General features: G+C 49.3%; 1 protein-coding gene across 1 annotated transcript; it reads right to left on the reverse strand.

Moving 5' to 3' along the window:
• Positions 1–248: 248 nt before the first annotated feature.
• Trim25 (tripartite motif containing 25) lies at positions 249–22,577 on the reverse strand. Its single transcript, XM_038325965.1, has 9 exons — positions 21,912–22,577; positions 18,187–18,282; positions 12,441–12,674; positions 10,482–10,650; positions 7,721–7,786; positions 5,489–5,512; positions 5,068–5,163; positions 4,886–4,984; positions 249–4,426 (listed from the first exon to the last, which is right to left on the reverse strand). Exons 1-9 carry the CDS (start codon positions 22,503–22,505, stop codon positions 3,897–3,899), a joined length of 1,908 nt encoding a protein of 635 aa, XP_038181893.1. The 5' UTR covers positions 22,506–22,577; the 3' UTR covers positions 249–3,896.
• Between the last annotated feature and the right edge of the window lie 254 nt (positions 22,578–22,831).

Genomic DNA, 22,831 nt, shown 5'->3' on the forward strand with positions numbered 1-22,831 from the left:
CCCATCACCTCTGTCCCAGTAGCAACTGCAGTCCTGCACACAGTGGCCATGCCAGCCACCAAGTTAGTTAGATGTGGCACCCCAAGTTAAGGGACACAGTCCCCCACTGTGGTGCCTGGCCTCAGACACCAGCATCACTTTGGTGGCCTCGGGCTCCACACAATGCTGACTAACCGTAAATCCTGGGAGTGGCTGTGACCTGCCTACCGTTTGCCATTTGCTAGAATTCACAGAAGGCAGGACAGTACTGTATTTATGATTTTAATTTTATTAAAATGAAAAGAATCAAAAGGAGTAACATAGAATCACAAACAGGGCAAGGTCTGGAAGGGTCTGGAGCACAGAGCTTCCTTGCCCGGCCACCCTAGGACAAGAGTGCATCAGCCTGAAGGAAGCACAGCCGTGTGTGTGCCCATCTGCAGAGAAGATGCACTAGTCTCCACCAGGGCTGGATTTGAACCATCATTTACCGGCAGGATTCCCAGAGGTCTCAGACTCACCTCAATCCCCAGTTGTCTCTTCTCCCCTAGAGGGGGCCTTCGAGCTCAATGCCTCTGCCCTCTAATCAATCACCAAACTGGTCTTTATATTGGCCAGCTGCCACCCTTGGTCATCTCCCACCAGGCAGGCAAATAACAATGACAGTCCATCCTCTCAGGAAATTCCAAGGACTTAACACCCCCCACGCATGCCCCCAAACCAGGGACAAAGGCCAGCCAAATGCGTTAATAGCCAGCATTTCCTGAGACACCCATTCCTCTGTAGCAAAGATCAGGAACGGGGTCCATCTCTGGTCTGGCCTGTTTTCCATTTCACTATTTAACTTTTCACGATAGAAATGTTCAAGCCTGTGCAACATCAGTAGAAAGAATAAGAAAACAAGCCCCAGGTTCCCATCTCTCCTTGTTGGTTACTCAAATGGGGCTTACTTTCCAACAATGTTCCACCTTGGCACTATCTTGAAGCGAAACCCCCACACCCTCTCTCTGAGTAATATTTCCCCAAAGTTCCCTGCAATCATCGCTACACTATGGTAGGCTTCAAGGGATCTGGAGTGGAGCCTGAGCACCCAGAGGCGCTGGGCAGTAGCTTTCAGGGGGTGGGTACCTCATCAGTGGATTTCAGAGTAGGGGACAGTTTCTTCCCCCCACACCTCAATCCCCAGGGGACACAGAATTCTACCACACTGCATTCAGAGTGAGGAACGGCCAGCCTTGCCCTGTTTATGATGATTATCTTGGTAATGAGTCGCCTCTAAAACACTACGTTCAAGAAGTCATCAGCTAAAACATTAGTAATTTACTAAAATCAATAGAGAGGTAAATGGTGTAAAAGATAACATCGATATTAGTAACAGATTGAAAATCAATCTCCAAGTAATTAAAAAGACTAGTCAGCCAGTCCTGAATAATACAAAGACTTGACCTTTTGTTTATCATGCTGGAAGTGACCGAGACAGCACCCAGCTAGGATTTTACATCAATGTTTCTGGCAAGTTCTGTATGTCTACAGGACCCTGGGGTTTTCCTGTCATCCATGTTAGGCATCTCTACCATGCTGGAATGACAAGAGCGGTGACCAGAGCCATCCATCCTCCACCTTCCCACCTGCCTGATTCTGCACAAGGAGGGGTGAGATGAACACACAGCTTCTGCCCATTCCAGGACCCTGTGGTACAGGATTACAGAAACGGCTGCGGTGAAGGTGAGGTCTTACCATTGCAAACAGAAAGGTACCAGACAGCAAGGGCACACTCCTCCACTTACAACTCCAAAGCACCTCAAACATCTCTGGGCTTTGGTGGCCTGCTTGACTCTCATAAACAGAGGGACACATGTCATCCAGGCCTGAGCTGCACACTGCCTGGATGTGAGTCTTGACTGCTGGTCTCATTTCTGCTGAAGAGCCCAAGCAGGACCCCTCAGTGAACCTTGGCATTCTACTTCTCTAAACCTAGATGTTTCCCAAGTCTGACTTGGTTGCAAACAGGCTTTGTTTCAGAAGATCAGCAAAGATGCGTTTGGACATCTTCAAATTCAGAGAAGAATCACCAAGAATTTGTGTAGCAAAGGAAAAAAAAAAACAACTTTTCAAAGGCCACAAAGGCCACATATCATCTACAGGGACATGGTCTCTGCAAAGACGCTCCCAGGGAACAGAACATTCCTCCGGGAGAGGACACAGGTCACACATCTGTCAGGAATGCCAATGCTGAGAGCCCTGGAATTCCATTACTAGATCTGAGATGTGCTATGTTCTCAAGTATCCATCCATATGAAAGGTCTAGGGGCCCTACCTTCCCCCATAGTGACCTCTCTTCATAGGAAGGCTTACAAGAGGGAGCTCCCCACATAGGAAAGAGAGCTAGACTCCTGTCACAAGAGGCCAAATCCTCACAGGTTCTGGATTTGACGTCAGTACAGAAGGAGATAGGGGAAGATTCCAGTCATCCATCCCTGCCCTTTAGTGGCCTGGGCTATTTTCATTGCATGAAAAACCGCAGAGAAAACAGCCACTGGCTGGACCCTCCTTGGTTTGTTTTTTTTTTTTTTTCTTATCCTGAAAGGTCTTCCTAACCTATAGTTTGGTCTGTATGAGCATCTGGAATTGGCTCACATGAAGAAGACAGCAGAATGGTCCAAGTTAGGTAATGGGTCTTGGACTCAGCACTGGGCCTGCAGTCTGTGGCTAAGGGAAAAACAGAAAAATGTCTGTCTCCCACAGGTCCTTCAGGCCACTGAGTCACCTCAGTGGGTGATCCTGCATGGCTCCTGATGCAACCACATGCAGCCCATCTGCATGATGGTAGGGTATGGGAATGAGGTGTGGCTGGTCACTTAACAAAGGGTGACAATGTACAGCCACAGCCCAGTATCTACAATCTGGAGGAAGGGGCCACATTCAACATGTCCCTGGTGAGATGCCCTTGGAGAGGGAGAGATTCCATCTCAACCAGATCAGGGTTCATTGACACAAGCTGATTCAGATCAGAGTTTGAAGCCTTATCTACAAAAGATTCCCGGGAGGAAGAGATATATGGAAACTCAGAGTAGGGATTAGGCTCAGAAGTAGAGCATATGAAGGTCCGAGATTCAATACCTAGTGCCAAAGAGATAATATACACGCTGATCCCAAAAACTGAATGTTTGCTTGTTTTTTGTTTGGTTTGTTTGTTTTTTGAGACAGGGTTGCACTATGTAGCTTCAGCTGTCCTGAAACTCCCTATGTAGACTAAGCTGGTCTCGAAATTCGTAAAGATCCACCTGTCTCTGCTTCCCAAGTGCTGGAACTAGAGGCCTAGACCACTACACCTGGCTTTTTTTAATCTAGAGCATAATCAAAACACGAAGGTCTGAAGGCTATCCCAAAGAGTGGACATCCATCACCTGAAAGAAAATGTGGCTACAGACTTTCTGCAAAACAACAGGAGTTGCCAGGCAGTGGTGGCGTACGCCTTTAATCCCAGCACTCTGTGAGTTCAAGACCAGCCTGGTCTACAAGAGCTAGTTCCAGGACAGGCTCCAAAGCTACAGAGAAACCCTGTCTCGAAAAAAAAAGAAAAGACAATAGGAGCACTAACGATTCTCTCTGAAGCTCTGCCCAAGTGGCTAGCAGCCTGAGAGATTTCCCAGAACACTGGAAGGGGGGGGGGTCATCCTGTCCTAAGAGGCATTGGGAGGTAGATAGGCTTCCCCATCCATGAAACAATCACCCCACCCCTTTCTGAGCCAAATCTCCCAGTTTTATTCTCTCAGCCTTTTCCCCAAGTCCCCACCAAATGTCCTATCTGTTGGGGACTCAGAAGCTCTCCTAGGAGAATACCTTCTACGGTGTTTTTACCAGTCTTGGATGTTCCTCGGCAAGTCCAAGTGTCTGAGGCTGGCCTAGCGGCTTGCCTACTTGGAGGAGCAAATAGAAAGCTTGGTGCCCGCAGAGAAGACCCAGAAGGCTGGGTACAGGGCTTCAGTAAAGTCCACCTTGTACTTATACATCAGGTAGACCTTTTCAGTGACAGCAAAGAAAATGACAAAGCCGTGGTCACAGTTGAGAAGTACACCGACCCGCGTGGCCTTGGTGGAGGGCAGAGTTTTCTCCACGTTGTTGTGCCAGGCCGAGATCTTGTTATTGAACCATTCCACGCACCACGAGTTGGCGTTCCGGCCCAGCCGGCTCTCGGGGCCCTGCCGCTCCATGCTGCCGTAGCAGATGCCTACGCCACAGAAGTTGTTCTTCTGCAGCTCCACCTCCCAGTAGTGAATGCCTTTCTTATAGCAGTGCAGCCCCAGGACCTGAGAACAGTAGGTGAACCTCTGAGGATGGGAGTGGTACTGCTGAAGACCCTCGGCCACAGACGCGGTGGTATAGTTGTCTGTCAGCGTCACCTTGTTGTGGGCAGTATTGTAGTCGAAGATGACTTTAACGGCATCTGAGAAAACATCCCCCAGGGAATCAATGGCAGGAGGCCCAAAGCACTTTCACTTTTAAAGCTTTCTCTATCCATAGTTATTTTACCCGTCCACCTATTTAACTGCCCACCCACAGATCCACTTACCCATCCATCTACTCACACATCACCCACCCATTCACCCATTCATTTAACCATCCATCTTCCCCACCTACCCACTCATACACACACCTATCCAGCTACCCACCCACCCATCCATCCAACTGACCATCCATCCCTCCAAACACCCACTCAAATACACGCATCATCTATCAACCCATTCAACTAGCCGCTCGCTGGTGCTTGGACCACCCACTCCTCTGTCTGTTCATCCACCCACCTACCCATCTACCTGCCCAACCATCCATCTACCCACTTATGCACGCATCCGGATGCCCACCCACTCTTGCATCCATCCATCCATCTAGCCAAGCTACTCACACTCCAGTAGCTCGGCTCTAGACTTGGCTAAGAAGTTTTCTAGTATCTTGGCTTTGAGCGCAGTCAAGTTTGGCTGTGGGATGTTGACTTTGGGTGTGGCTAGAAGAGGAAACAGAGAGTGGTATTCAAGACAAACTCAGGACAAATGGCAGATACCTCCTTGGTGCTTGGGCACAACTCACCATCAGGGATAGTTGTTTTAAAATCCATTGACTGCCCGGGAGCTCCAAAGGTGGGCTTGTTGGATGAGGGAGAGTTGGGAGTGGGGCCAGTAGCAGCTGAGAGGTGAGGGAAGACAGACGTGAAACAGCAGTACCACACAGGGCTGGATGACCTCTCCTCCCTCCTAAGGTGGCTGCCAACTTCCACCAACCGTCTGACCAGTCAGGGCCACACAAGTGAGTCCAGATAAGGCTCTTTATCTGTCTTACTCATTTACGCTGGGCCTCCTTTCCCTGCTCAGGTCTGCCTGCCTTCACAGCATACATTTGGAAGGACGGGGCCATTGCAGAGCCTTTGTTAAAGCAGGTCATCTGTTGCTCTCAATGTTAGCTCTATGCCCAAACAAGTCATGAGAAAAAGATAAACAAATGCACAACTTACGGGTTTTCTTGGCCTTCTTATCCTCTAAAAGAAAGAAAGAAAGACAGATTTTAGGATTAAGAAATTTTAAAGCACATTGCCATACATAAAAGACCATAGTAACATTCATCAGCGCACACTTGCCACATGTAAGCTAAGGAAGGCTGGCCTAACTTCAAATAGAAGGGGGTGGCTGGCAACACACATCTACAAGGACAGGAACCCCACCAGGGTCATGGGGTATAGACTGACTAGGAGGAGATGGGAATTTTCTAGGAAGTATTTATGTTGATTTGGGGAATGGTAAAATGGGACCCATTTGTCAAACATGAATTTAACTGTACATTTAGAGTCTATGCATTTTACTACCAAAAGAAAGCAAGTAAAAAAAGAGGAAGTCAGGAAAAAAATAGTCTTGGTTAAGTATTACCACAGTGCTTAAAAAAACACCTGCCTTCCCTAGGGTTCTTCCGAGCACGCTCAGTCGCCAGGTGTTCTGGTCCACAGAGAGACCGAGGTTCAGCAGTGGTTTGCGGAAGACAACTCACACATAAACAAGCAGCGGGTAGTAAAGCACACCCACGTTCCTCTTGCACCCCCTGACACCACTAACAGCAGGGCACCTCCATGCCTTCTCACACTGACCCTGGGGAAACAGTCCCAGCTTGCTTGTTTGAGGGTTGTAAAGAGTTCTCACAAGCAGTGTGTTCCACAGGAACCTTGCTTGTCTTCATTCCACGGGTCAATTGTTATTATTTTCCAAGGTGAGGGACCATACTAGACTAGGTCCATCCTATTCTTCCCCAGCCCCACATCCACATTCCCATTGACAGTGACGCCATCCCTGATGAGGGGAGGGGAACAGGGGTAAAATCTAATGCTTGAAGTATGGGGTGGAAAAAGTGTTCTTTTGTCAGGTGGTGGCGGCGCACGCCTTTAATCCCAGCACTTGGAAGGCAGAGGCAGGCAGATCTCTGTGAGTTCAAGGTCATCCTGGCCTACAAAGCGAGTTCCAGAACAGCCAGGACTATAGAGACACTCTGTCTTGAAACAAACAAACAGGGGCTGGAGAGATGGCTCAGAGGTCAAGAGCATTGCCTGCTCTACCAGAGGTCCTGAGTTCAATTCCCAGCAACCACATGGTGGCTCACAACCATCTGTAATAGGGTTTGGTGCCCTTTTCTGGCCTGCAGGCATTCACACAGACAGAATATTGTATGCATAATAAATAAATATTTTTAAAAAAGAAACAAACAAACAGTGCTCTGTCTTTTCTTTCTTTCCTTCTATTTTTCTTCCTTCCTGTCTTTCTTTTTCTTCCTTTTTTGAGACAGGGTCTCTCTACAGAGCCCTGGCTGTCCCAGCACTCACTATGTAGACCAGACAGGCCTCGAGCTCACAGATGCTGGGATTAAAGGTGTGCACCATCATGCCCTGCTTACTGTTTGCTCTTTTTACAAATGAACCAATATACTGTACGTGTGTAGAATCAAATTTTCACTGGTGGGGACAATTAGGAAAGCATTTTCTTTGGCTCAGTGGGAGAGGTCACTAGGGGGAACTAGTGAGAAACATGAGGCTGGGGAGATGAGATGGGCTCAGCAGGGAAAGCACTGGCCACACAGGCATGAGGACCTGAGTTCAGATCTTCAGACCCCAGACAGGGCTCGATGGGGTAGCGTGCATCTGAAATCCCGGCATTCTTACAGCAAGATGGACATGGGGGGATCCCGGAAGTGTTCAGGCCAGTAAGCCTGGCTTAGGCCCTGGCAAACAAGAGACCCTGTCTCAAACAAGGTGGAAGGTACTGACTGACACCCAACGCTGAATTCTGACTTTCACATATGCATGACGTGTCCACACTCCCACACACAAACTTGAACACACATACCCACACACACTGAAAGACAGGAAAGATTTAAAAAGAAAAGATGGAGAAACAGTGCAACCACACTGTGCATTAAAGCCGGCTGGGTAGAGAGCACACTCAAACACATGACAGCTTTTGGTGACTTCGCTATCCCACACAGCCAGTGTGGACGGAAAAGTCACATTCCCTGCCCCAGTGGAGTGCACGCCTGGCCCTGTACCACCTGTTCTATGGGGCCTGCCGCAGAACGTTTCTCCAGCTGAGGCCCCAGTAAAGACTTGGGATGGGTTGTGACCGTCTAGAAGCCGCAGTGGCCGATGGAATGGTCTCACCTGCCAGCCACGGTCACACTGACACCAGAGAGATGAGAGGAGGCTACTTACGTTGGGGCTTCTTCCCAGGGCGTGTAGGCTTAGATGTGGACTCTGTACCATGACCTCCCACGTCACCTGTGACAGAGAAAAGAGGATGGCTGTATGTGGCTCCTCCCCACCAACTCCCAGAGCTGAGTTTGTCAAGGCTGTGTGGGCAGAACATTCACACAGACACACAGCTCGCCCACTGACCAGCCAGTTAGTTGCAAGAGACAGAAATTAAATGCTAAGAGGGCCAATTTGGTTGTTCCTTCTCTCTTCGGCTTAAAAGGCTACTGGGGCGAAGTCTCTTCCGCAGCACCCAATTCCGGGACTTCTCTGAGATTTGGTGTCTTTGGCCATCCATCAAAGATTCCACCTTGATGGCTGATGGGACCCCTGAAGGTGGAGTGGAGACTAGGCCAATGTCAGTTTTTTGCCCACTGGCTCTTTCTTCCCTCCTTCAGCAGGCTAGTCACTCACAGATTTACCCCATATGAAGTACTTCTAGAACCTTCCACAAAGGTGCCTCATTGTCCCTGTTTCAGAAGCCCTTCTGCAAGGACACTGGGCTGGCCACGTGAAATTCAAGGCCATCACCTACTATTCAACAGGGATTTTACAAGCGAGTCAGGCTCTATGCTCAACACCACAGGACAGCTTTTTAACAACAGAACACAGCTCCAACCTTCCTCTGAGAGAGCTGGACTGGAATCGCCAGATGCAAGAAAATGGCGCCCATGTAAACCGATCCCAGAGGAAATGAATCCTGCTCTAAGGAGTGGAAATGGAGCTGGCAGGGTGGCTCTGTGGGTAAAGGAGCTTGCCACCAAACCTGAGTTCCATCCCTGGGACCCACACAGTGGAAGGAGAGAACTGTCCTCTGATCTCAGCGCCCGTGTCATAGTGCACACGTCCACATACATACACATACAAAATGCATACACATTCAATATGCGTACAGACAAAATAAATACATGTGTTTTCTTTTTAAAGGAGCGAGAATGTTGGTACTGGAACCTGGCAGAGAAATGTAATGGCTCAGTGATTTCCACACAGTGAGAAGGAAGCCCAATGTGGGGGCGAATGTTACATCAGCAGCTTGGCAGAATCTGGAATCAACTGGGAGGCGGCCCTTTGAGCACGCCTGCTGAGGGTTATCAAGATTGCGTTAGCTGAGGTGGGAAGACCCGCCCTGACTGGGATGCTGGACTGTTTCAAATGGAGGAATCAAGGTGAGCACTAACGTGCAAACAATTCGTTGCTCTTCTGACTGCAAATGTCATGTGACCAGCTGCTTCACACTCTGCGGCCTTGACATCCTGCCCCATGGACTGTGACGTGGGCTGGGAGCTAAAATAAACCCTTTCTCTCTTAAGTTGCTCTTGTCCAGATTTTCGATCACAGCTACAGGAAACAAACACAGATGCCTAACAAAACGAAAACGCCTAATGGTAAATTCCTTTAACCCCAGTTACTTAGGAGCCTGAGGCAGGAGGATTGCAAACTCAAGGCCAGCCTAGGCAACTTAAAAGATCCTTCCTCAATGCCAGGTATGGTGGCACACACCTTTAATCCCAGAATTTGGAAGGCAGAGGCAGGGGGATTTCTGTGAGTTCTAGGTCAGCTTGGTCTACATAGAAAGTTTCAAGACAGGCAGAGCCACGAGAGAGGGGGGGAGGGGGGGAAAGGGGGAGAGGGAGAGGGAGAGGGAGAGGGAGAGGGAGAGGGAGAGAGAGAGAGAGAGAGAGAGAGAGAGAGAGAGAGAGAGAGAGACCCTGTTTCAAAAAAAAGATCTTGCCTCAAAATAAAAATGTTCAAAATGGCCATGGGTAGAGATAGCACTTGTCTAGTGCATGAAGGCAGGTTCAGTTGTCCGTACAGCAAAGCCAAACAATGCACTGAAACAGCAGAAAGGAATTAGCTGGTGAAGAACGGTGATGCCCCCAGCCAAGTGTGTCGGGAGGATAAATACTAAGGTCCTGCGGCAGGAAGCATGGCACTGAGAGATAGGCTGTAGAGAGGGTGTGAGGGCTTGGGGGACAGTTCCTGATCTGTCTTGACGGTCAAGGTCTGGTCTGTCACTTTAGGACAATGGAAAGCCCCCAAAGGGGTAAGGAGGAAAACAAGGTGACGTCTACATCTTGAAAAATCCTTCCTGGCGATAGCAGCAGATGCAGGGGGGCCTTGGAGGAAGCTCGCATGGTCACGGAGCACAGGGGATAGTCTCAGACAGCAGGCAGGTGGTGTCTGCACAGGGCTCGGGGGCAGAGGCAGAAGAGAAAAAAAAAATTGATGGCTAGGTGTGGTGTATACACCTGTAATCCTAGGACTTGGGGGGTGGCAGACGTTCTGGGCCAATGGAGAGATTCTTGCTTCAAACAACCAAGGACTGGGTATACAGGTCGGTGGCGAAGGGCTTGCCTGGCACACACTGGGATGGGTTCCCAGAACGGAGTGGTGGCAGCGGGGTGGGCATGTGTAAAGCAACAAAACGCCATGGTGGCTGAGCCGTGGAGTGAACAAAGGGCAAGGTGTGCCAAGGGGGAACTTGAGGTTTCTCCGATCCTGGAGCTAGCCATCCGTCCCTGTCCACCAAACACGCTGGCTATCCAGGGTCACTCGAAACCCATCCAAGTTGGTCTCCAGAGTCCATCAGACCACCAAGCCTTAAAGCTCTTTTTGGAAGGATGGCTGTGACGTCAGGACAAAGCAGAGTCACATCCAATGGAGAACGCAGTTTCAAGACCCCTGAAATTCAAGTCCCAGTGTGTTGGGTCACTGTTATTACCTGGGCCAATGGACTCTTCAGCCCTCTCCTGGAGCTGCTTGATGGAGCGCTTCAGGTCATTCTTGAGGTCCACCACGCCCTGGTAGACCACCTTTATCAACTCGTGGTCTAGGTCAATCTTGGGGATGTAGACTGGTTTCGTTGACATTTCTTGCAACTTTGCAGCTTTCTGGAACAAGTCAAGGTGTTAAGGACAGGCCATTCAAGGGAAGTCAGGGCCTGGGCTCCATCCTCATCAATCCCACAAGATGTTTCCTATGGCAGCAATGAGCCCCTGTCTGCTTCAATCACAAGCCCGAGGTCACCAGCAATTGAAGTGTTTTCTTAAGAACTGGAGATGGAGGCTGGAGAGATGGCTCAGTGGTTAAGAACACCAACTGCTCTTCTAGAGGTTCTGAGTTCAATTCCCAGTAACCACACGGTGGCTCACAACCATCTATAATGGGATCTGATGCAGACAGAGCACTCATACAATAAAAATAAAATAAAAACAAACAACTGGAGCCAGAAGGACCTCAGAGGTCACTTGTCTTACAAAGCAGGTAAAGAGGTCACATAGCAAGTGACTTGCACAGAAACTATGCCAACGAGAGTCTCTGGCACTCCTCCCTTCTTCCCAAGAGATACAGGACACTCCAACCCAATAAAGCCCTAATCAGATGGTCAGGAACGTCTGATGGCATACAAGCTTGATCTAGGACATCTTCTATGGGATGGGGGTCAGGATGGGAATGTCACTGAACTTAAGTTATCTCACTAACTTGAGTCCTTTGGAATGAAGGGGACTCAGACAAGGACTTTGAATCCTTTCCAGTTCTTAGACACAGGAATGAGCTCCCAGGGGCAGGAGGAATCCTTCAACAGGGCACCAGCAGGTATCACACAGAGAGGAAGTTCCATCACTCCTGTACTGAGCAGGGAATCTGGGTCCTTGGGGGACCAAACCAGGTAGATCACAGATCTGGGTTCTGCACTAAGTGAGGGAGAAAGGGGTAGTGACAAGATGTGGCTTATAGCCAAAGGATATACAAAAACAAGGACATCTGAAATGACATCAGTAGTGCTGTGACGGAGTGGGACATTACGCTGCAGCACTAATAATGTGTAACACTGGGACCCAAGAGGATGGACCCTGGAAAAAGGACATAATCCACTGGGCAGAGGAGGCCAGCGTGGTGTTTACACTCAGCAGGAATGGAGAGTGCAGAGCCTGTCCGGACAGCAAGGACCTCACTCATGGACCACGCTAAGAAGCATTGGGCCAGACAGAGCAGGAAGACAGTGCTTCAGAAAGACATTTTCAGGGACCACATGAGGGAGGACTAAGATGGTCCCAAGAGTCTCCTCTTACACACATACTCTCCATATCCATCTCCTTGAGTACAGGGCAGATGGGAAAAGATGCTACTGCCCCAACAAACTTACAAGGAACAGAGGAGACACACCACAGGGACAATGAAGACATCAAATAAACTGAAAGAATTAATCAAAAGGGCGATTATTCTGCGTGGGCCAGGATACTTAATTGGGTAAAAGACCTTCCTAGAGGAACTCGGGCCTTCCTAAAGGGAAGCACAAGCTGCCAAGTCGAAAGAAAGCCTCAGCAGACAGCCAGCAAGAAAGTGTACACTTGACCTACAGCCCCAAGGAACTCAAATTCCGACAGCAGCCAGGTGCACTTGGAAAACAACCCTGTGCTCCAAAATCAATACAGCCTAGCCTGAAGCTGGACTGCTGATGCCACGCCAACAATGGGGAAGCCACGCCCAGATGCTGAGCCAAGGGACCAATGAGATAATAGTCAGCAGTTCTCTAAAGCCCCTCAGTTCAGGGGAGCCGCTGCAGAGTGCAGAAACAGAGCGTGTCTCCGAGACACTTCCAGCCCCAGCTCCATGAGGTCCAGACAGCTATCAGCTCTGGAAAGCTAACATGCACGGCAGCAGCCTCTGCCCGACTCACCTCCAGAAACTCAAACTCATCCCCTTTGGCCAGGGTGAGCTCAACCTCTGCCTTCAGGCCCTGCATCTCATTCTTCTTCTTGACCAGGACCTGGTAGATGGTGTCCAACTTTCCAGAGACCCTCTTCTCCTCCTCCTTCAGCCTGCGTGTGGAGCCGGTCTCTGCCGAATCAATGACGGCCTTCATCTCCACATATTCTTGTCTCAATTGTTCCAGCTTCCTACTCATAGAGTCCTACAAGGCCAAGGTGAAGGGGCTCCTGTCAGACCGGTGGAAATGCTAAGGCTGCACCCCTGGGTGTCGGCAAGAGGGGAGCAAGCACCAGGAACTGCATGACCCTTCATGGTACTTGGCAATATCCCATCCACCAGGACCCAGCAATCCCAATTCCTAGGACAATACTCTTAATCACCTGCCCCGGAAGCACATATAAGGATGTTCACAAGCGCTGGGTGGTAATAGCGCACGCCTTTGATCCCAGCACTCTGGGAGGCAGAGGCAGGTGAATCTCCGAGTTTGAGGCCAGCCTGGTCTACAGAGTGAGTTTCAGGATGACCAGGGCTTCACAAAGAAACCCAGTCTCAAAGAGCAAAACAAAACAAAGCAAGTGTTAACAAGCAAATCCAGGTGTGGTGACTCACAACCGTAATCCCAGCGTTTGGGAGGCTGACACAGAAAGACCAGGAGTTCAAGGTCATCCTTGGCTGTGTGGCCTACTTGAGTCCTACTTGGGCTGCGTGTGACCCTCATCTCCAGATTGAGGTGGGGGAGGAGGGGAGACAACTGTTCACAAGCAACACTGTTTGACACAGCAAAAGTGAGCAGGACACAGTGGCATGTTTATCGTCCCAGTTCTTCTGGGGACTGAGGCAGGAGGGTCGCCTGAGATCAGGTGTTTGTGTCTGGGCTACAGAGTAAGACTATCTGGGGGTGGGGAACCTGAATATAGGAGAGACGACGCAAAGACTGAGAACTGATCATAGGACGGAACATTAAACAATAAACGAGAGGTCCGTGTGGACCCATCTCCACCAGGGAAAAACATAGAAGCAGTATGATTCTTTTCACACAAAGCTCAGACATTAACAAAATGGTGGTATTTGTTATTAAGGAAGGCACATGCATACAGACATGCATAAATACATAAACACAGGGGAATGAATGAACAATCCAAGATGGTGGTCATCCCTTGAAACTGATTAGGGTATAAATATAAGGTAGAAGCAGGTGTGAAAATACACTGCAGATATTAACTTTTTTTAATTTTTTATTTTTCGAGACAGGTTTGTCTGCATAGCCCTGACTGTCCTGGAACTTACTATGTAGACCAAGCTAGCCTTAAATTCAGAGATCCACCTGTCTCTGCCTCCCAAGTGCTGAGATCAAAGGTGTGCGCCACCACTACCAGGCTGGGATATTAATTTCTTAAGGCAGAGGCAGTTCCTAGTAAATGTTTAAAAGAAGGCATGAAACAATTACAAAAAGTTCCTAAAGATGGTCATTCCCTCGAACTCTCCTTTTGAGTGTTACATGTGGCTTCTGAGCTTTTGAAATGTGCCAAGAGGAAATGTGTCATGACTCATGAGTAGACACTAGATGTCAAAAACCTGATACCACCAGGTGATGGTGGTACATGCTTTTAGACCCAGAACTTGGGAGGCAAAGGCAGGTGGGATCTCTATGAGTTCAAGACCAGCATGGTTTACAAAGCAAGTTTCAGGACAGCTAAGGCTATTATACAGAGAAACCCTATCTCAAAAAAAAAAAAAAATCAGAGGTGCCTGGAATGATTCTGGTAGACAGTGTTGCTCCAACAGTCGTATTTTTGAACAAACTTCTTGGGTAACTGTAATAGTTCAGAATCAAACATAACAAATAAAAATATACATTGTACACCCAAAGAGTGGAACTCAACTTTTTAAAAACTGTTACATTAATCATTATTTTTTTTTTTTTGGTTTTTCGATACAGGGCTTCTCTGTGGCTTTGGAGCCAGTCCTGGAACTAGCTCTTATAGACTAGGCTGGTCTCGAACTCACAGAGATCCGCCTGCCTCTGCCTCCCGAGTGCTGGGATTAAAGGTGTGCGCCACCACGCCCGGCATAATTATTAATTATTATTTTGTTGTTGTTGTGTGCATACGTCCCCGGGAGGTCAGAGAACAACTTTCAGGAGCTGGTTCTCCTTTTCCACTGGCCTTGGGGACCAAACTCAGGTTGTCAGGCTTGCGCAACAAGCACCTTTCCTCACTGAGCCATTTCACTGACCCTCCACTCTGAACCCAGCCCTTTGCTCCACCTCCTCTTGTAAACACCAGCATCCTTCCGTGCTCATTTCCTCCTATGCTCTTTGTAAGGAACACCCCAGGAGTGTCAAGCGGGTACACAACGTTTCCCAGGCTACCCTGAAACTAGGTTTGGTCAAGGTAGCTAAATTCCTTCCATTGTGGCAAGGCTAGAAGTGGTATGTTGTAACACAGTAATGGTTGCTTAAAAGGAAATTGCTTGTTGCTGGTATCTTCCATCTTGTTCCCCTTTTCCCACGCTAGAGCAAGCAGGTAAGGGTGACCCAGAGTAAGGACCCAGCTTGACATGAATTTTTGCCATCTTGGTCATAACTTCCAGATGACCCTAACACAAATCCCAAACCCTACAGGATATGTTAATAGTTTATTATTATTATTATTATTATTATTATTATTATTATTATTATTTGCTGTGGAACAATCCTTTTCTACACTATGAATATGTCTTACTCTCATGGGTTAATAAAAGTTGACAGGCCAGCAGCTGGGCAGGAAGTTAGGCAGGAAAAACAAATTGAGAATGATGGGAAGAAGGAGGGTGGGGTCAGGACACCAGCCAGTTACCCATGAAGCAAGACATGCTAGAGGACAGCTAAAGCCATGAGCCACATGGCAGTACATAGAGTAATAGGTTAATTTAAATGTAAAAGTTAGCTAGTAACAAGCCTGAACTATCGACTGAGCATTTATAGGCAATATTCAGCCTCTAAGTCTGTTATTTGGGAGTGGGTGATTAGGACAGGAAATGTCCGTTTACAATTATTATTATTATTACTACTATTATAGAAAAGCTAAGTACATTCCAGTCTGCCATGGGCATAAATCCCTTCCTCTTACCTTGGGGCACAGAGACACTATTGTCTTGTCACTACCTAACAACAAACCCTTCTGCCAATAAATCCTTAATACACGTTACAGTCTGTGAAAGCCTGGATCTGCCAACCTCTTCGTTCTTCAAGACCTTCCGCCTTGGCAGCCAGTTTCTATAATAGTCTTTGGCTTTTCTAAAAGAAAAGAAAAAGAAAAGAAAAGGAAAGAAAGGAAGGAAGGAAGGAAGGAAGGAAGGAAGGAAGAAAGAAAGAAAGAAAGAAAGAAAGAGAGAAAAATCCATCTTCAATCAAAGACATGAGAGCATCACGCTGTGGAGTAGCAGAACAGTACGATGTTTGTGTGGAGCAAAGCTACGCTACAGGTCAAGGGTTACTCTGGTGTGGGCTTCGACTGTTAAACCAAACAAAACGAACTACCTTGTTGGAGTCCCTGCACTTGGTGGTATCCTCATCCTAGGAGGTTAGCCTGCCCTCCAACCAATGCTCATAATTCTACCCCCCCCCCCCCCCTCCCCGTAGGTCTCACAGACTCCTCAGAGGAGTTGTGGTTCCGCTATGGCAGTGGGAAGTTGAAAGTTGCATCTCCACCAACACAACTGAAGTCAGATGGGCCAGTCGGTGATAGAGCTGGTATTGGCACCCGGGATTTTAACAAAGGTACAAATGCTGCAGCTCAGCAACGGTATCCTCCAAAATCCAGCTCCTTTCTTTCACGCTAAAGATAACTGGGCATTGGAGAGGTGGCTCCATGGTTAAGAACATTGCCTGCTCTTTCAGAGGACCCAGTTTGGTTCTCAGCAGCCATATGGCGGCTCATAATGGCTGTAACTCCAGCCCCAGGGGATCTGACACACTCTTCTCGGCTCCACAGACACTAGGCATACATGTGGCACACACATATAAACAGGCAAAAAAAAACACCCATACACATAAACTAATTTCAAGACAGGGTTTGTCTGTGTAGCAGCCCTGGCTGTCCAGGAACTTGCTTTGTAGACCAGGCTGACCTTGAACTCACAGAGACCTGCCTCTGCCTCCCAAGCACTGGGATTAAAGGCACGTGCCACCATGCCTGGCTAGTTTAATATTTGTTTAAAATGGGAAATGGATAATAAATCCGCCACTGATTTAACATGGCAACATGTCCGCTGTGAGCCTATGACACTTCTTTCTTGGTGTTTTTTTTCCTGTATATCCTGTGAGTTAATGTCAGACAGCCAAAATATCCACCCACATCCTAGAGTCTGTGAATATAGCCTCAGTTAGAACAAGGATCTTTGCAAATGTACTTAAATTAAGAGATCATCTTGAGCTACCAGGTGAGCCTTGAGTCCTTATTATAAATGGAAGAAAAGGCACAGGGAGGAAAGATTGACGCAGCCACAAGACAAGGAAGACCAGAAGTTCTTGAAGCTGAAAGAGGAGGACAGGAGTCTCCCCAGACATATTCCTTTCTTTTTCTTCTTTTTCCTCTTTTTCTAAGATTAGATCTCACTGCAGAGTCCTGGCTAGCCTAGAGCTCACTGAGATCCGACTGTCTCTAGCTCCTGTGTGCTGGAATTAAAGGCAAGCACCACCATGCCTGGCCTATTTATTTGTCCTTAGTTTTTATTTGCTATTGGGGTGGAGGTGTGTACCACAGCATGAGTTTGGAGGTCAGAGGTCAACTCTGTGGTGTCAGGTCTCTCCTTCCACCTTGGCTTGGATTCCAAGGATTGATCTTTGGGTGTCAGGCTTACACAACAATCACCTTTATGAATTAAGCCATCGTTCTAGGCCCCTTATTCTTTTCTTTTCTTTTTTTTTTTTTTTTTTTTTGGTTTTTCGAGACAGGGTTTCTCTGTGGCTTTGGAGCCTGTCCTGGAACTAGCTCTTGTAGACCAGGCTGGTCTCGAACTCACAGAGATCCGCCTGCCTCTGCCTCCCGAGTAGGCCCCTTATTCTTAATTTTTAATAATTCTCCCAAGGCTGGACTTACAGACAGTTTTCAATTTGTGTTTAAAAGACCATTTCTTGGACATGCAGCTTTTTGAATGCCAAACTTTTTGTTTGTTTTTTGTCGAGACAGAGTTTCTCTGTGTAGCCTTGGCTGTCTTGGAACTCGCCCTGTAGATCAGTCTGGCCTCAAACTCACAGAGATCTGCCTGCCTCTCCCTCCCGAGTGCACAACCACCACCACCACCTGGGGCTTCTTGTTTTTTTTTTTTTTTTAAAGACAGAGTTTCTTGCTGAGAATGAGGGTGCACACCTCTAATTCCAGTAATCAGGAGGCAGAGGCAGACAGATCTCTGTGAGTTCGAGGGCAGACTAGCCCACATAGTGAGTTCCGAGATAGCCAGGGCTACGTAGTAAGACCCTGTCTCAGATACAAAACCAAAACAAAAGACAAGGTCTCAGACACCCAGGCTGGTCTGGACCTCACTAAGTAACCAGAGATGACCTTGAACCTCTGATCCTCCTGCACCTGTGGTGGTGCAAGGCTTCGAGGAAGCTACACAAGCTTCCTCCACCGGTAGAGCTACACTCCCAGCCACGTCCAAGCTGTGTCTGTCCTCCCTGAAGGGTGGACGGTGTTCTGGCATTTCCAGGCCGCAGTGGGGGAGTCACTCACGCGCACACTCTGCTGCTTGGCTCTCACATCGTCCAGTGCTCTGGTTGCCCCGCTGATGTGACTGTGCATGATGGACAGTTTATGCCTCAGTTTGTTCTGTAGAGGAAACACACAGGGTGAGAGATCCCCTCTTTAGCCTCCAAGCCCCCCACGCTGGGGGCCATCCTCACCAACCATCCCGCCGGTTCCCAGCTATGTGTCTCCAGCTTATTTCCTTGGCCCTGAACAGATACTACTGTGTCTGCCTACATGGGCTATCAGGAAGACGAACCAATGCAAGATTCATGTTGAGAGCACGGCCTGATCAACCTAAGGCCATACTAAATGTCGGCTTCTATTCCAACACACTTCGTTCGCATTTTACAGCTCATGAAATCCAAGCAAGGGGAATAATGGTGAGCGGCCATGCTCACAGAGACAGAATGATCTGGAACAGCTGCTTCTGTGGTGGCGGGTGAGGTCACTCACCCTACCACATGAAAGCAGACAAAATGTCAAAGGAAAGGTCCGCTACAAGACGCTGGAGAGCTAACAAAGCAATGGAGTTTCCAGGAGAACGGAACCCAGCGAAGGAACCCAAGGCCACACTATTAGGAACTGGTGGAGCTAAAGTTCTGGTACTAAATGTGTAGACTATATAAACTGTGTATGCTAGGAATTTCTAGGAAAAGAAACAAACATTTTCTTCCCCTAACCAACTAGCTCAACACACTCTCGCCCTCTCATCTACTTTCCTGCTTCCTCTATTCCATCAGAGTCCCTTGGAGCGGAACCTGACCTGGAGGCTCAACCAGCCACTGTCACATGTGAGGGCCAGATACAAAGATCAAGGCTGCGCAAACTCTAGCCAGAAAGCCCAGGTCAGGGATACTCAGCCTCGGTGACACAGTCCAGGCCTCCAACAGTGGCTGAAATAGATTTGGGTTAAAGGACAAACCCAGGCAGATCCTGCCTCCCCCAAGCTGGAAGACACTTGAGAACACTAGCAACTGGCTCACTTCCAGAACTGCCCTGGGAGCCCTCCCTGCTGAAAGGGTTACCCACTATTAATCAAACCAGATAATGGTTCCTTCCACCCCACTCCACACCAAAGAGAAGCAACTCAAGGATTTAGGGGGCGATAACAGACCACTGACTAAGGATAAAAAAAACACTTTGAAGTTTGGGGGAGCTTGTTACAGACCAAGGACCTGGGTCCTCCACATGGGAAAGAATGGAATCCTGAGTCTGTACCCCCAAACTAGCAACCAAGATACTCAAGACAGCAGTGCTTGCTTGTCAGGGGCTGGCATTGAAATACTAAGAGTAGCAGCTGGGTCAAAAAAGACATGGGTATAACGTTGGCAGGGGAATCCTGCTACCAGGATTAAAAAGACAGCGGGAATGGCCGCTCGCTCCAGCTCTAGACAAAAAGGCTGAAAGAGAACAGAGCTAGGCAGGCCCTCCTGCCCTGGTGAATAGGTGCTTCTAAAAGCGCCCTCCTTGGGAGCCAGGTTACTGCAAGGATCACTGGCAAGTCCTCTGGACTGAGACAGAGACCACTAGGACAGTGTGTCCTGTCTGTGGCTTTCCCAGAGCATGGGGTGCCTCATCTACACAGGCCCAGTAACAAAATGGTAGCAACTAATATGGAGATTTTGCACAAAATTGTTTTTTCATAGGCTGCCTCATCTACTGTCTCTCTTATTTTTATTGTTTTTTCCCCTCAATTCTTATTGTATTTATGTATGTGTGTGTGTGTGTCCACACACATGCGTGATCACGGGCATATGGATGTCAAGTCAAAGGACAATTTGCTGGAGTTGGTTCTCTTTCTACTATATAGGTCCCTGGGGTCAAACTCTTTGTCATAGCTTTGGTGACAAGTTCCTTCACCAGCTAAGCAATCTCAACAGTTGTTTGTTGTTTTGAGACAGTCTCACCCTGGAGCTGACCTCGAACTCACGATGATCTCCCTGCTTACGCCTCCCACGTGCTGAAATTACAGACACGAGGAACCATGCCCGCTGCACCCCATGTTCACTATAACCTGAGACTAGCGCTACCAAGTCCCCCATTTTAGCATTTTGCATCTGAAAGCTACGAGCGGAGTCAGGTTTGAACCCAGATCTTGGCATCGAATACGGGAGGAGACTCATGAGCACCAGGCCTTCCGATACTGAATTCTGCCTCCGAAGTACTTCCCAGGAGGCCCAACCTACCCAGAGATCGGCAGTGACTTGCCTTAAGCCAAACAGCTAGCTCTGTGGGGCAAAGCAGAACCCCCAGGCTCCAAAGGCTAGGCATACTTTCTTCTAGAACAGATAGAATTGAAGGTGTCCATACCCACACGGGGATGTCCATACACACATGGGCAGGGAGGGCGGGTACCGAGGAGGTGAACTCAAAAGAGGTACCTTTAGGTCCAACTGCCACGATTCAAAGGGAAAACGCCTAGAGGAACCTGGCTAAGCCCCAGGCAAGGTCAGGGAAAAGCTGCTGTAAACGGGGAGCAGAGCTGGGATCCCATTCCTGGCACCACTGCAAAACCTGCCAACCTCACCCAGGCTTACGATTCCTTTCACGACACTGGGACAGGTCTCAGCTTCTCAGACATTTAGTGAAATGAGATCAGATCACACTCTGACAAATGTGGCAGAGGGGCAGCTTCTGCTGAGTCCACGGGGCGAAGAGAGGAGCCTCTAAATCTAAAGTCTCTAAAATCATCGCAATCCTGGAAGGCCCTCAGGAACTCTGATCCCCCTCCCCTCCTGTCTTTATCAAGGTGGACCTAGGTCCAGAGGCTAAATCCCTGCTCAGTTTCACACAGCAAGAATGACTACACTAGCCGGGCATGGTAGGATATGCCTGTAGCCCCAGCATTTGGGAAGCAGAGGCAGGAGGGATTTCTGAGTTTGGAGCCAGCCTGGTCTACAGAGTGAGTTTCAGGGCAGACAGGACTAAGGAATAGTGAGACCCTGTCTCAAAAAAAAAAAAAAAAAAAAAAAAAAAAAAAAGACGGGCTACACTACAGCTCAACAGGTCACATGCAGGGGTTCCTGGGGCTCTGCCCACACTCCCTGTCCGTTAGAACTGCCCGGATCAACACAGGCTTCTGCTTACAGCCTCCAAGAATGCTCACGCTTCTGGACTCAACAGACGTGGATACCAGTCTGGTGGTCTACAGGGGAACGAGGAACCGGAACCTTGAGTCTGGGCAGCTTGGTTCCCAGCTCTGATTCTTTGGACAATTACTGCCTTAGCACTGCGATGCTAATCTCCCTGGGATTGTTTTCCTGAGCTGTGGAAGGAACTAGCACACAGTTCTTACATGCTGCCAGGATCTGGGGTGTGGGGTGTGGAGGGTGGGTGGAGGAAGGTAACCCCCAGGGTTCACAGTCAATATTCAAAACTACTAAACTCCATTAGAGAATCGCAGGCTTGGGGGCAGGCACCCCTATCTGTGCCTTCAGATGTCTGCTACGGAAAATAGACACGAGAGGACTGGGAAGGCTATATAACCTCCTGGCTCTCTGATTTGCCAGTGGGGCTGGCCCTCTACTGCCCAATTTACACACAGTGGCCTTAGGAGCCTGGGGGCCACGAGGTTGTGTGAAGGGGTGGATCTCTCGCCCAGTAAAGCCTATCTCCTCTGGTAACCCACTGTACTAGATACCCGGGATGGACCCTCGCCACAATTTAGCTGGCCCGGGACGTCCTCTATACCCGCACCAGCCATTCCCTACCTCCAGGTCGGCGCTGGCCTGGCTTAAGGGTGTAGGGGAACAGGTCTTGTGCTCTACCAGGCAGATATGGCAGATGCATTCGCGATGCTCGGGGCAAAACAATTCCCGAAGGCGGTTGTGCTGGGGACATTTGCGGCGCAGCAGGTCACGGACGGGTGGCTGCAAGGGGTGGTCCAGGAAGGCGGGACTGTCGAAGTGCGGTCTCAAGTGCTCCTGGCAGAAAGAGGCCATGCACACGAGGCACGTCTTCACCGCGAACTCCTTCAGGCAGTGGTCACAGGCCACCTGAGTGGCTGAGCTGGAAGTGGCGGAGCGCGCAGGGGGCGTCCAGTCGTCCACCGGCGTCCGTGCCTGATCGGCTTGCAGGAACTGCTCCACCACTGCGCACAGCACCGTGTTCTTGCGCAGCTGCGGGCGCACCTGGTACACGGTGCGGCACTGCGGGCATCGGTACGGCGGGCCCTGGACGACCCACGTCTCATCCAGGCACGACCTACAGAAGTTGTGGCCGCAGGGGGTGGTGACGGGCTCCTTGAAGGGCTCCAGGCAGATGGAGCACGACAGCTCCTCGGCCAGAGGAACCAGCTCGGCCATGGCGCTCCTGGGGGCACCCGACGGGACGCGCAGGGACAGCCGCAGACACCACCGCGCGGTGCTCAGAAAGCAGCTAAGGAATCGAAACTGGACAGGAGGGGCGGCGCCCTGGGCTTTCAGGAAGTCACGTGGGTCCTGGGAGGAGGGGGCGTGTCTGAGGCCTCAGGGCTGGTGCTGAGAGCTAAAGGTGGGGCGACAGGCAGAGTCCTGACGGCTCCCAGAGGCCCGAGCAGCCTCAGCGCGACCACCAGGTGCCGTTTCAGGGTCACTCAGCTGATGAACTGTCGCAGGAATTGGGGTATTCCTACCCTCCTAGTCGGGGCCCG

The sequence above is a fragment of the Arvicola amphibius genome, chromosome 4, assembly GCF_903992535.2.
Source record: "Arvicola amphibius chromosome 4, mArvAmp1.2, whole genome shotgun sequence".
NCBI lineage: Eukaryota > Metazoa > Chordata > Mammalia > Rodentia > Cricetidae > Arvicola > Arvicola amphibius.

Excerpts from the sequence above, each read along its gene's own strand:
- Trim25 (XM_038325965.1), bottom strand. The coding sequence starts at position 22,505 with ATGGCCGAGCTGGTTCCTCTGGCCGAGGAGCTGTCGTGCTCCATCTGC. Across the intron at positions 4,985-5,067 it reads TAAAACAACTATCCCTGATG|CCACACCCAAAGTCAACATC; the intron begins GTGAGTTGTGCC and ends TTCCTCTTCTAG. Across the intron at positions 4,427-4,885 it reads TAGAGCCGAGCTACTGGAGT|ATGCCGTTAAAGTCATCTTC; the intron begins GTGAGTAGCTTG and ends ATGTTTTCTCAG.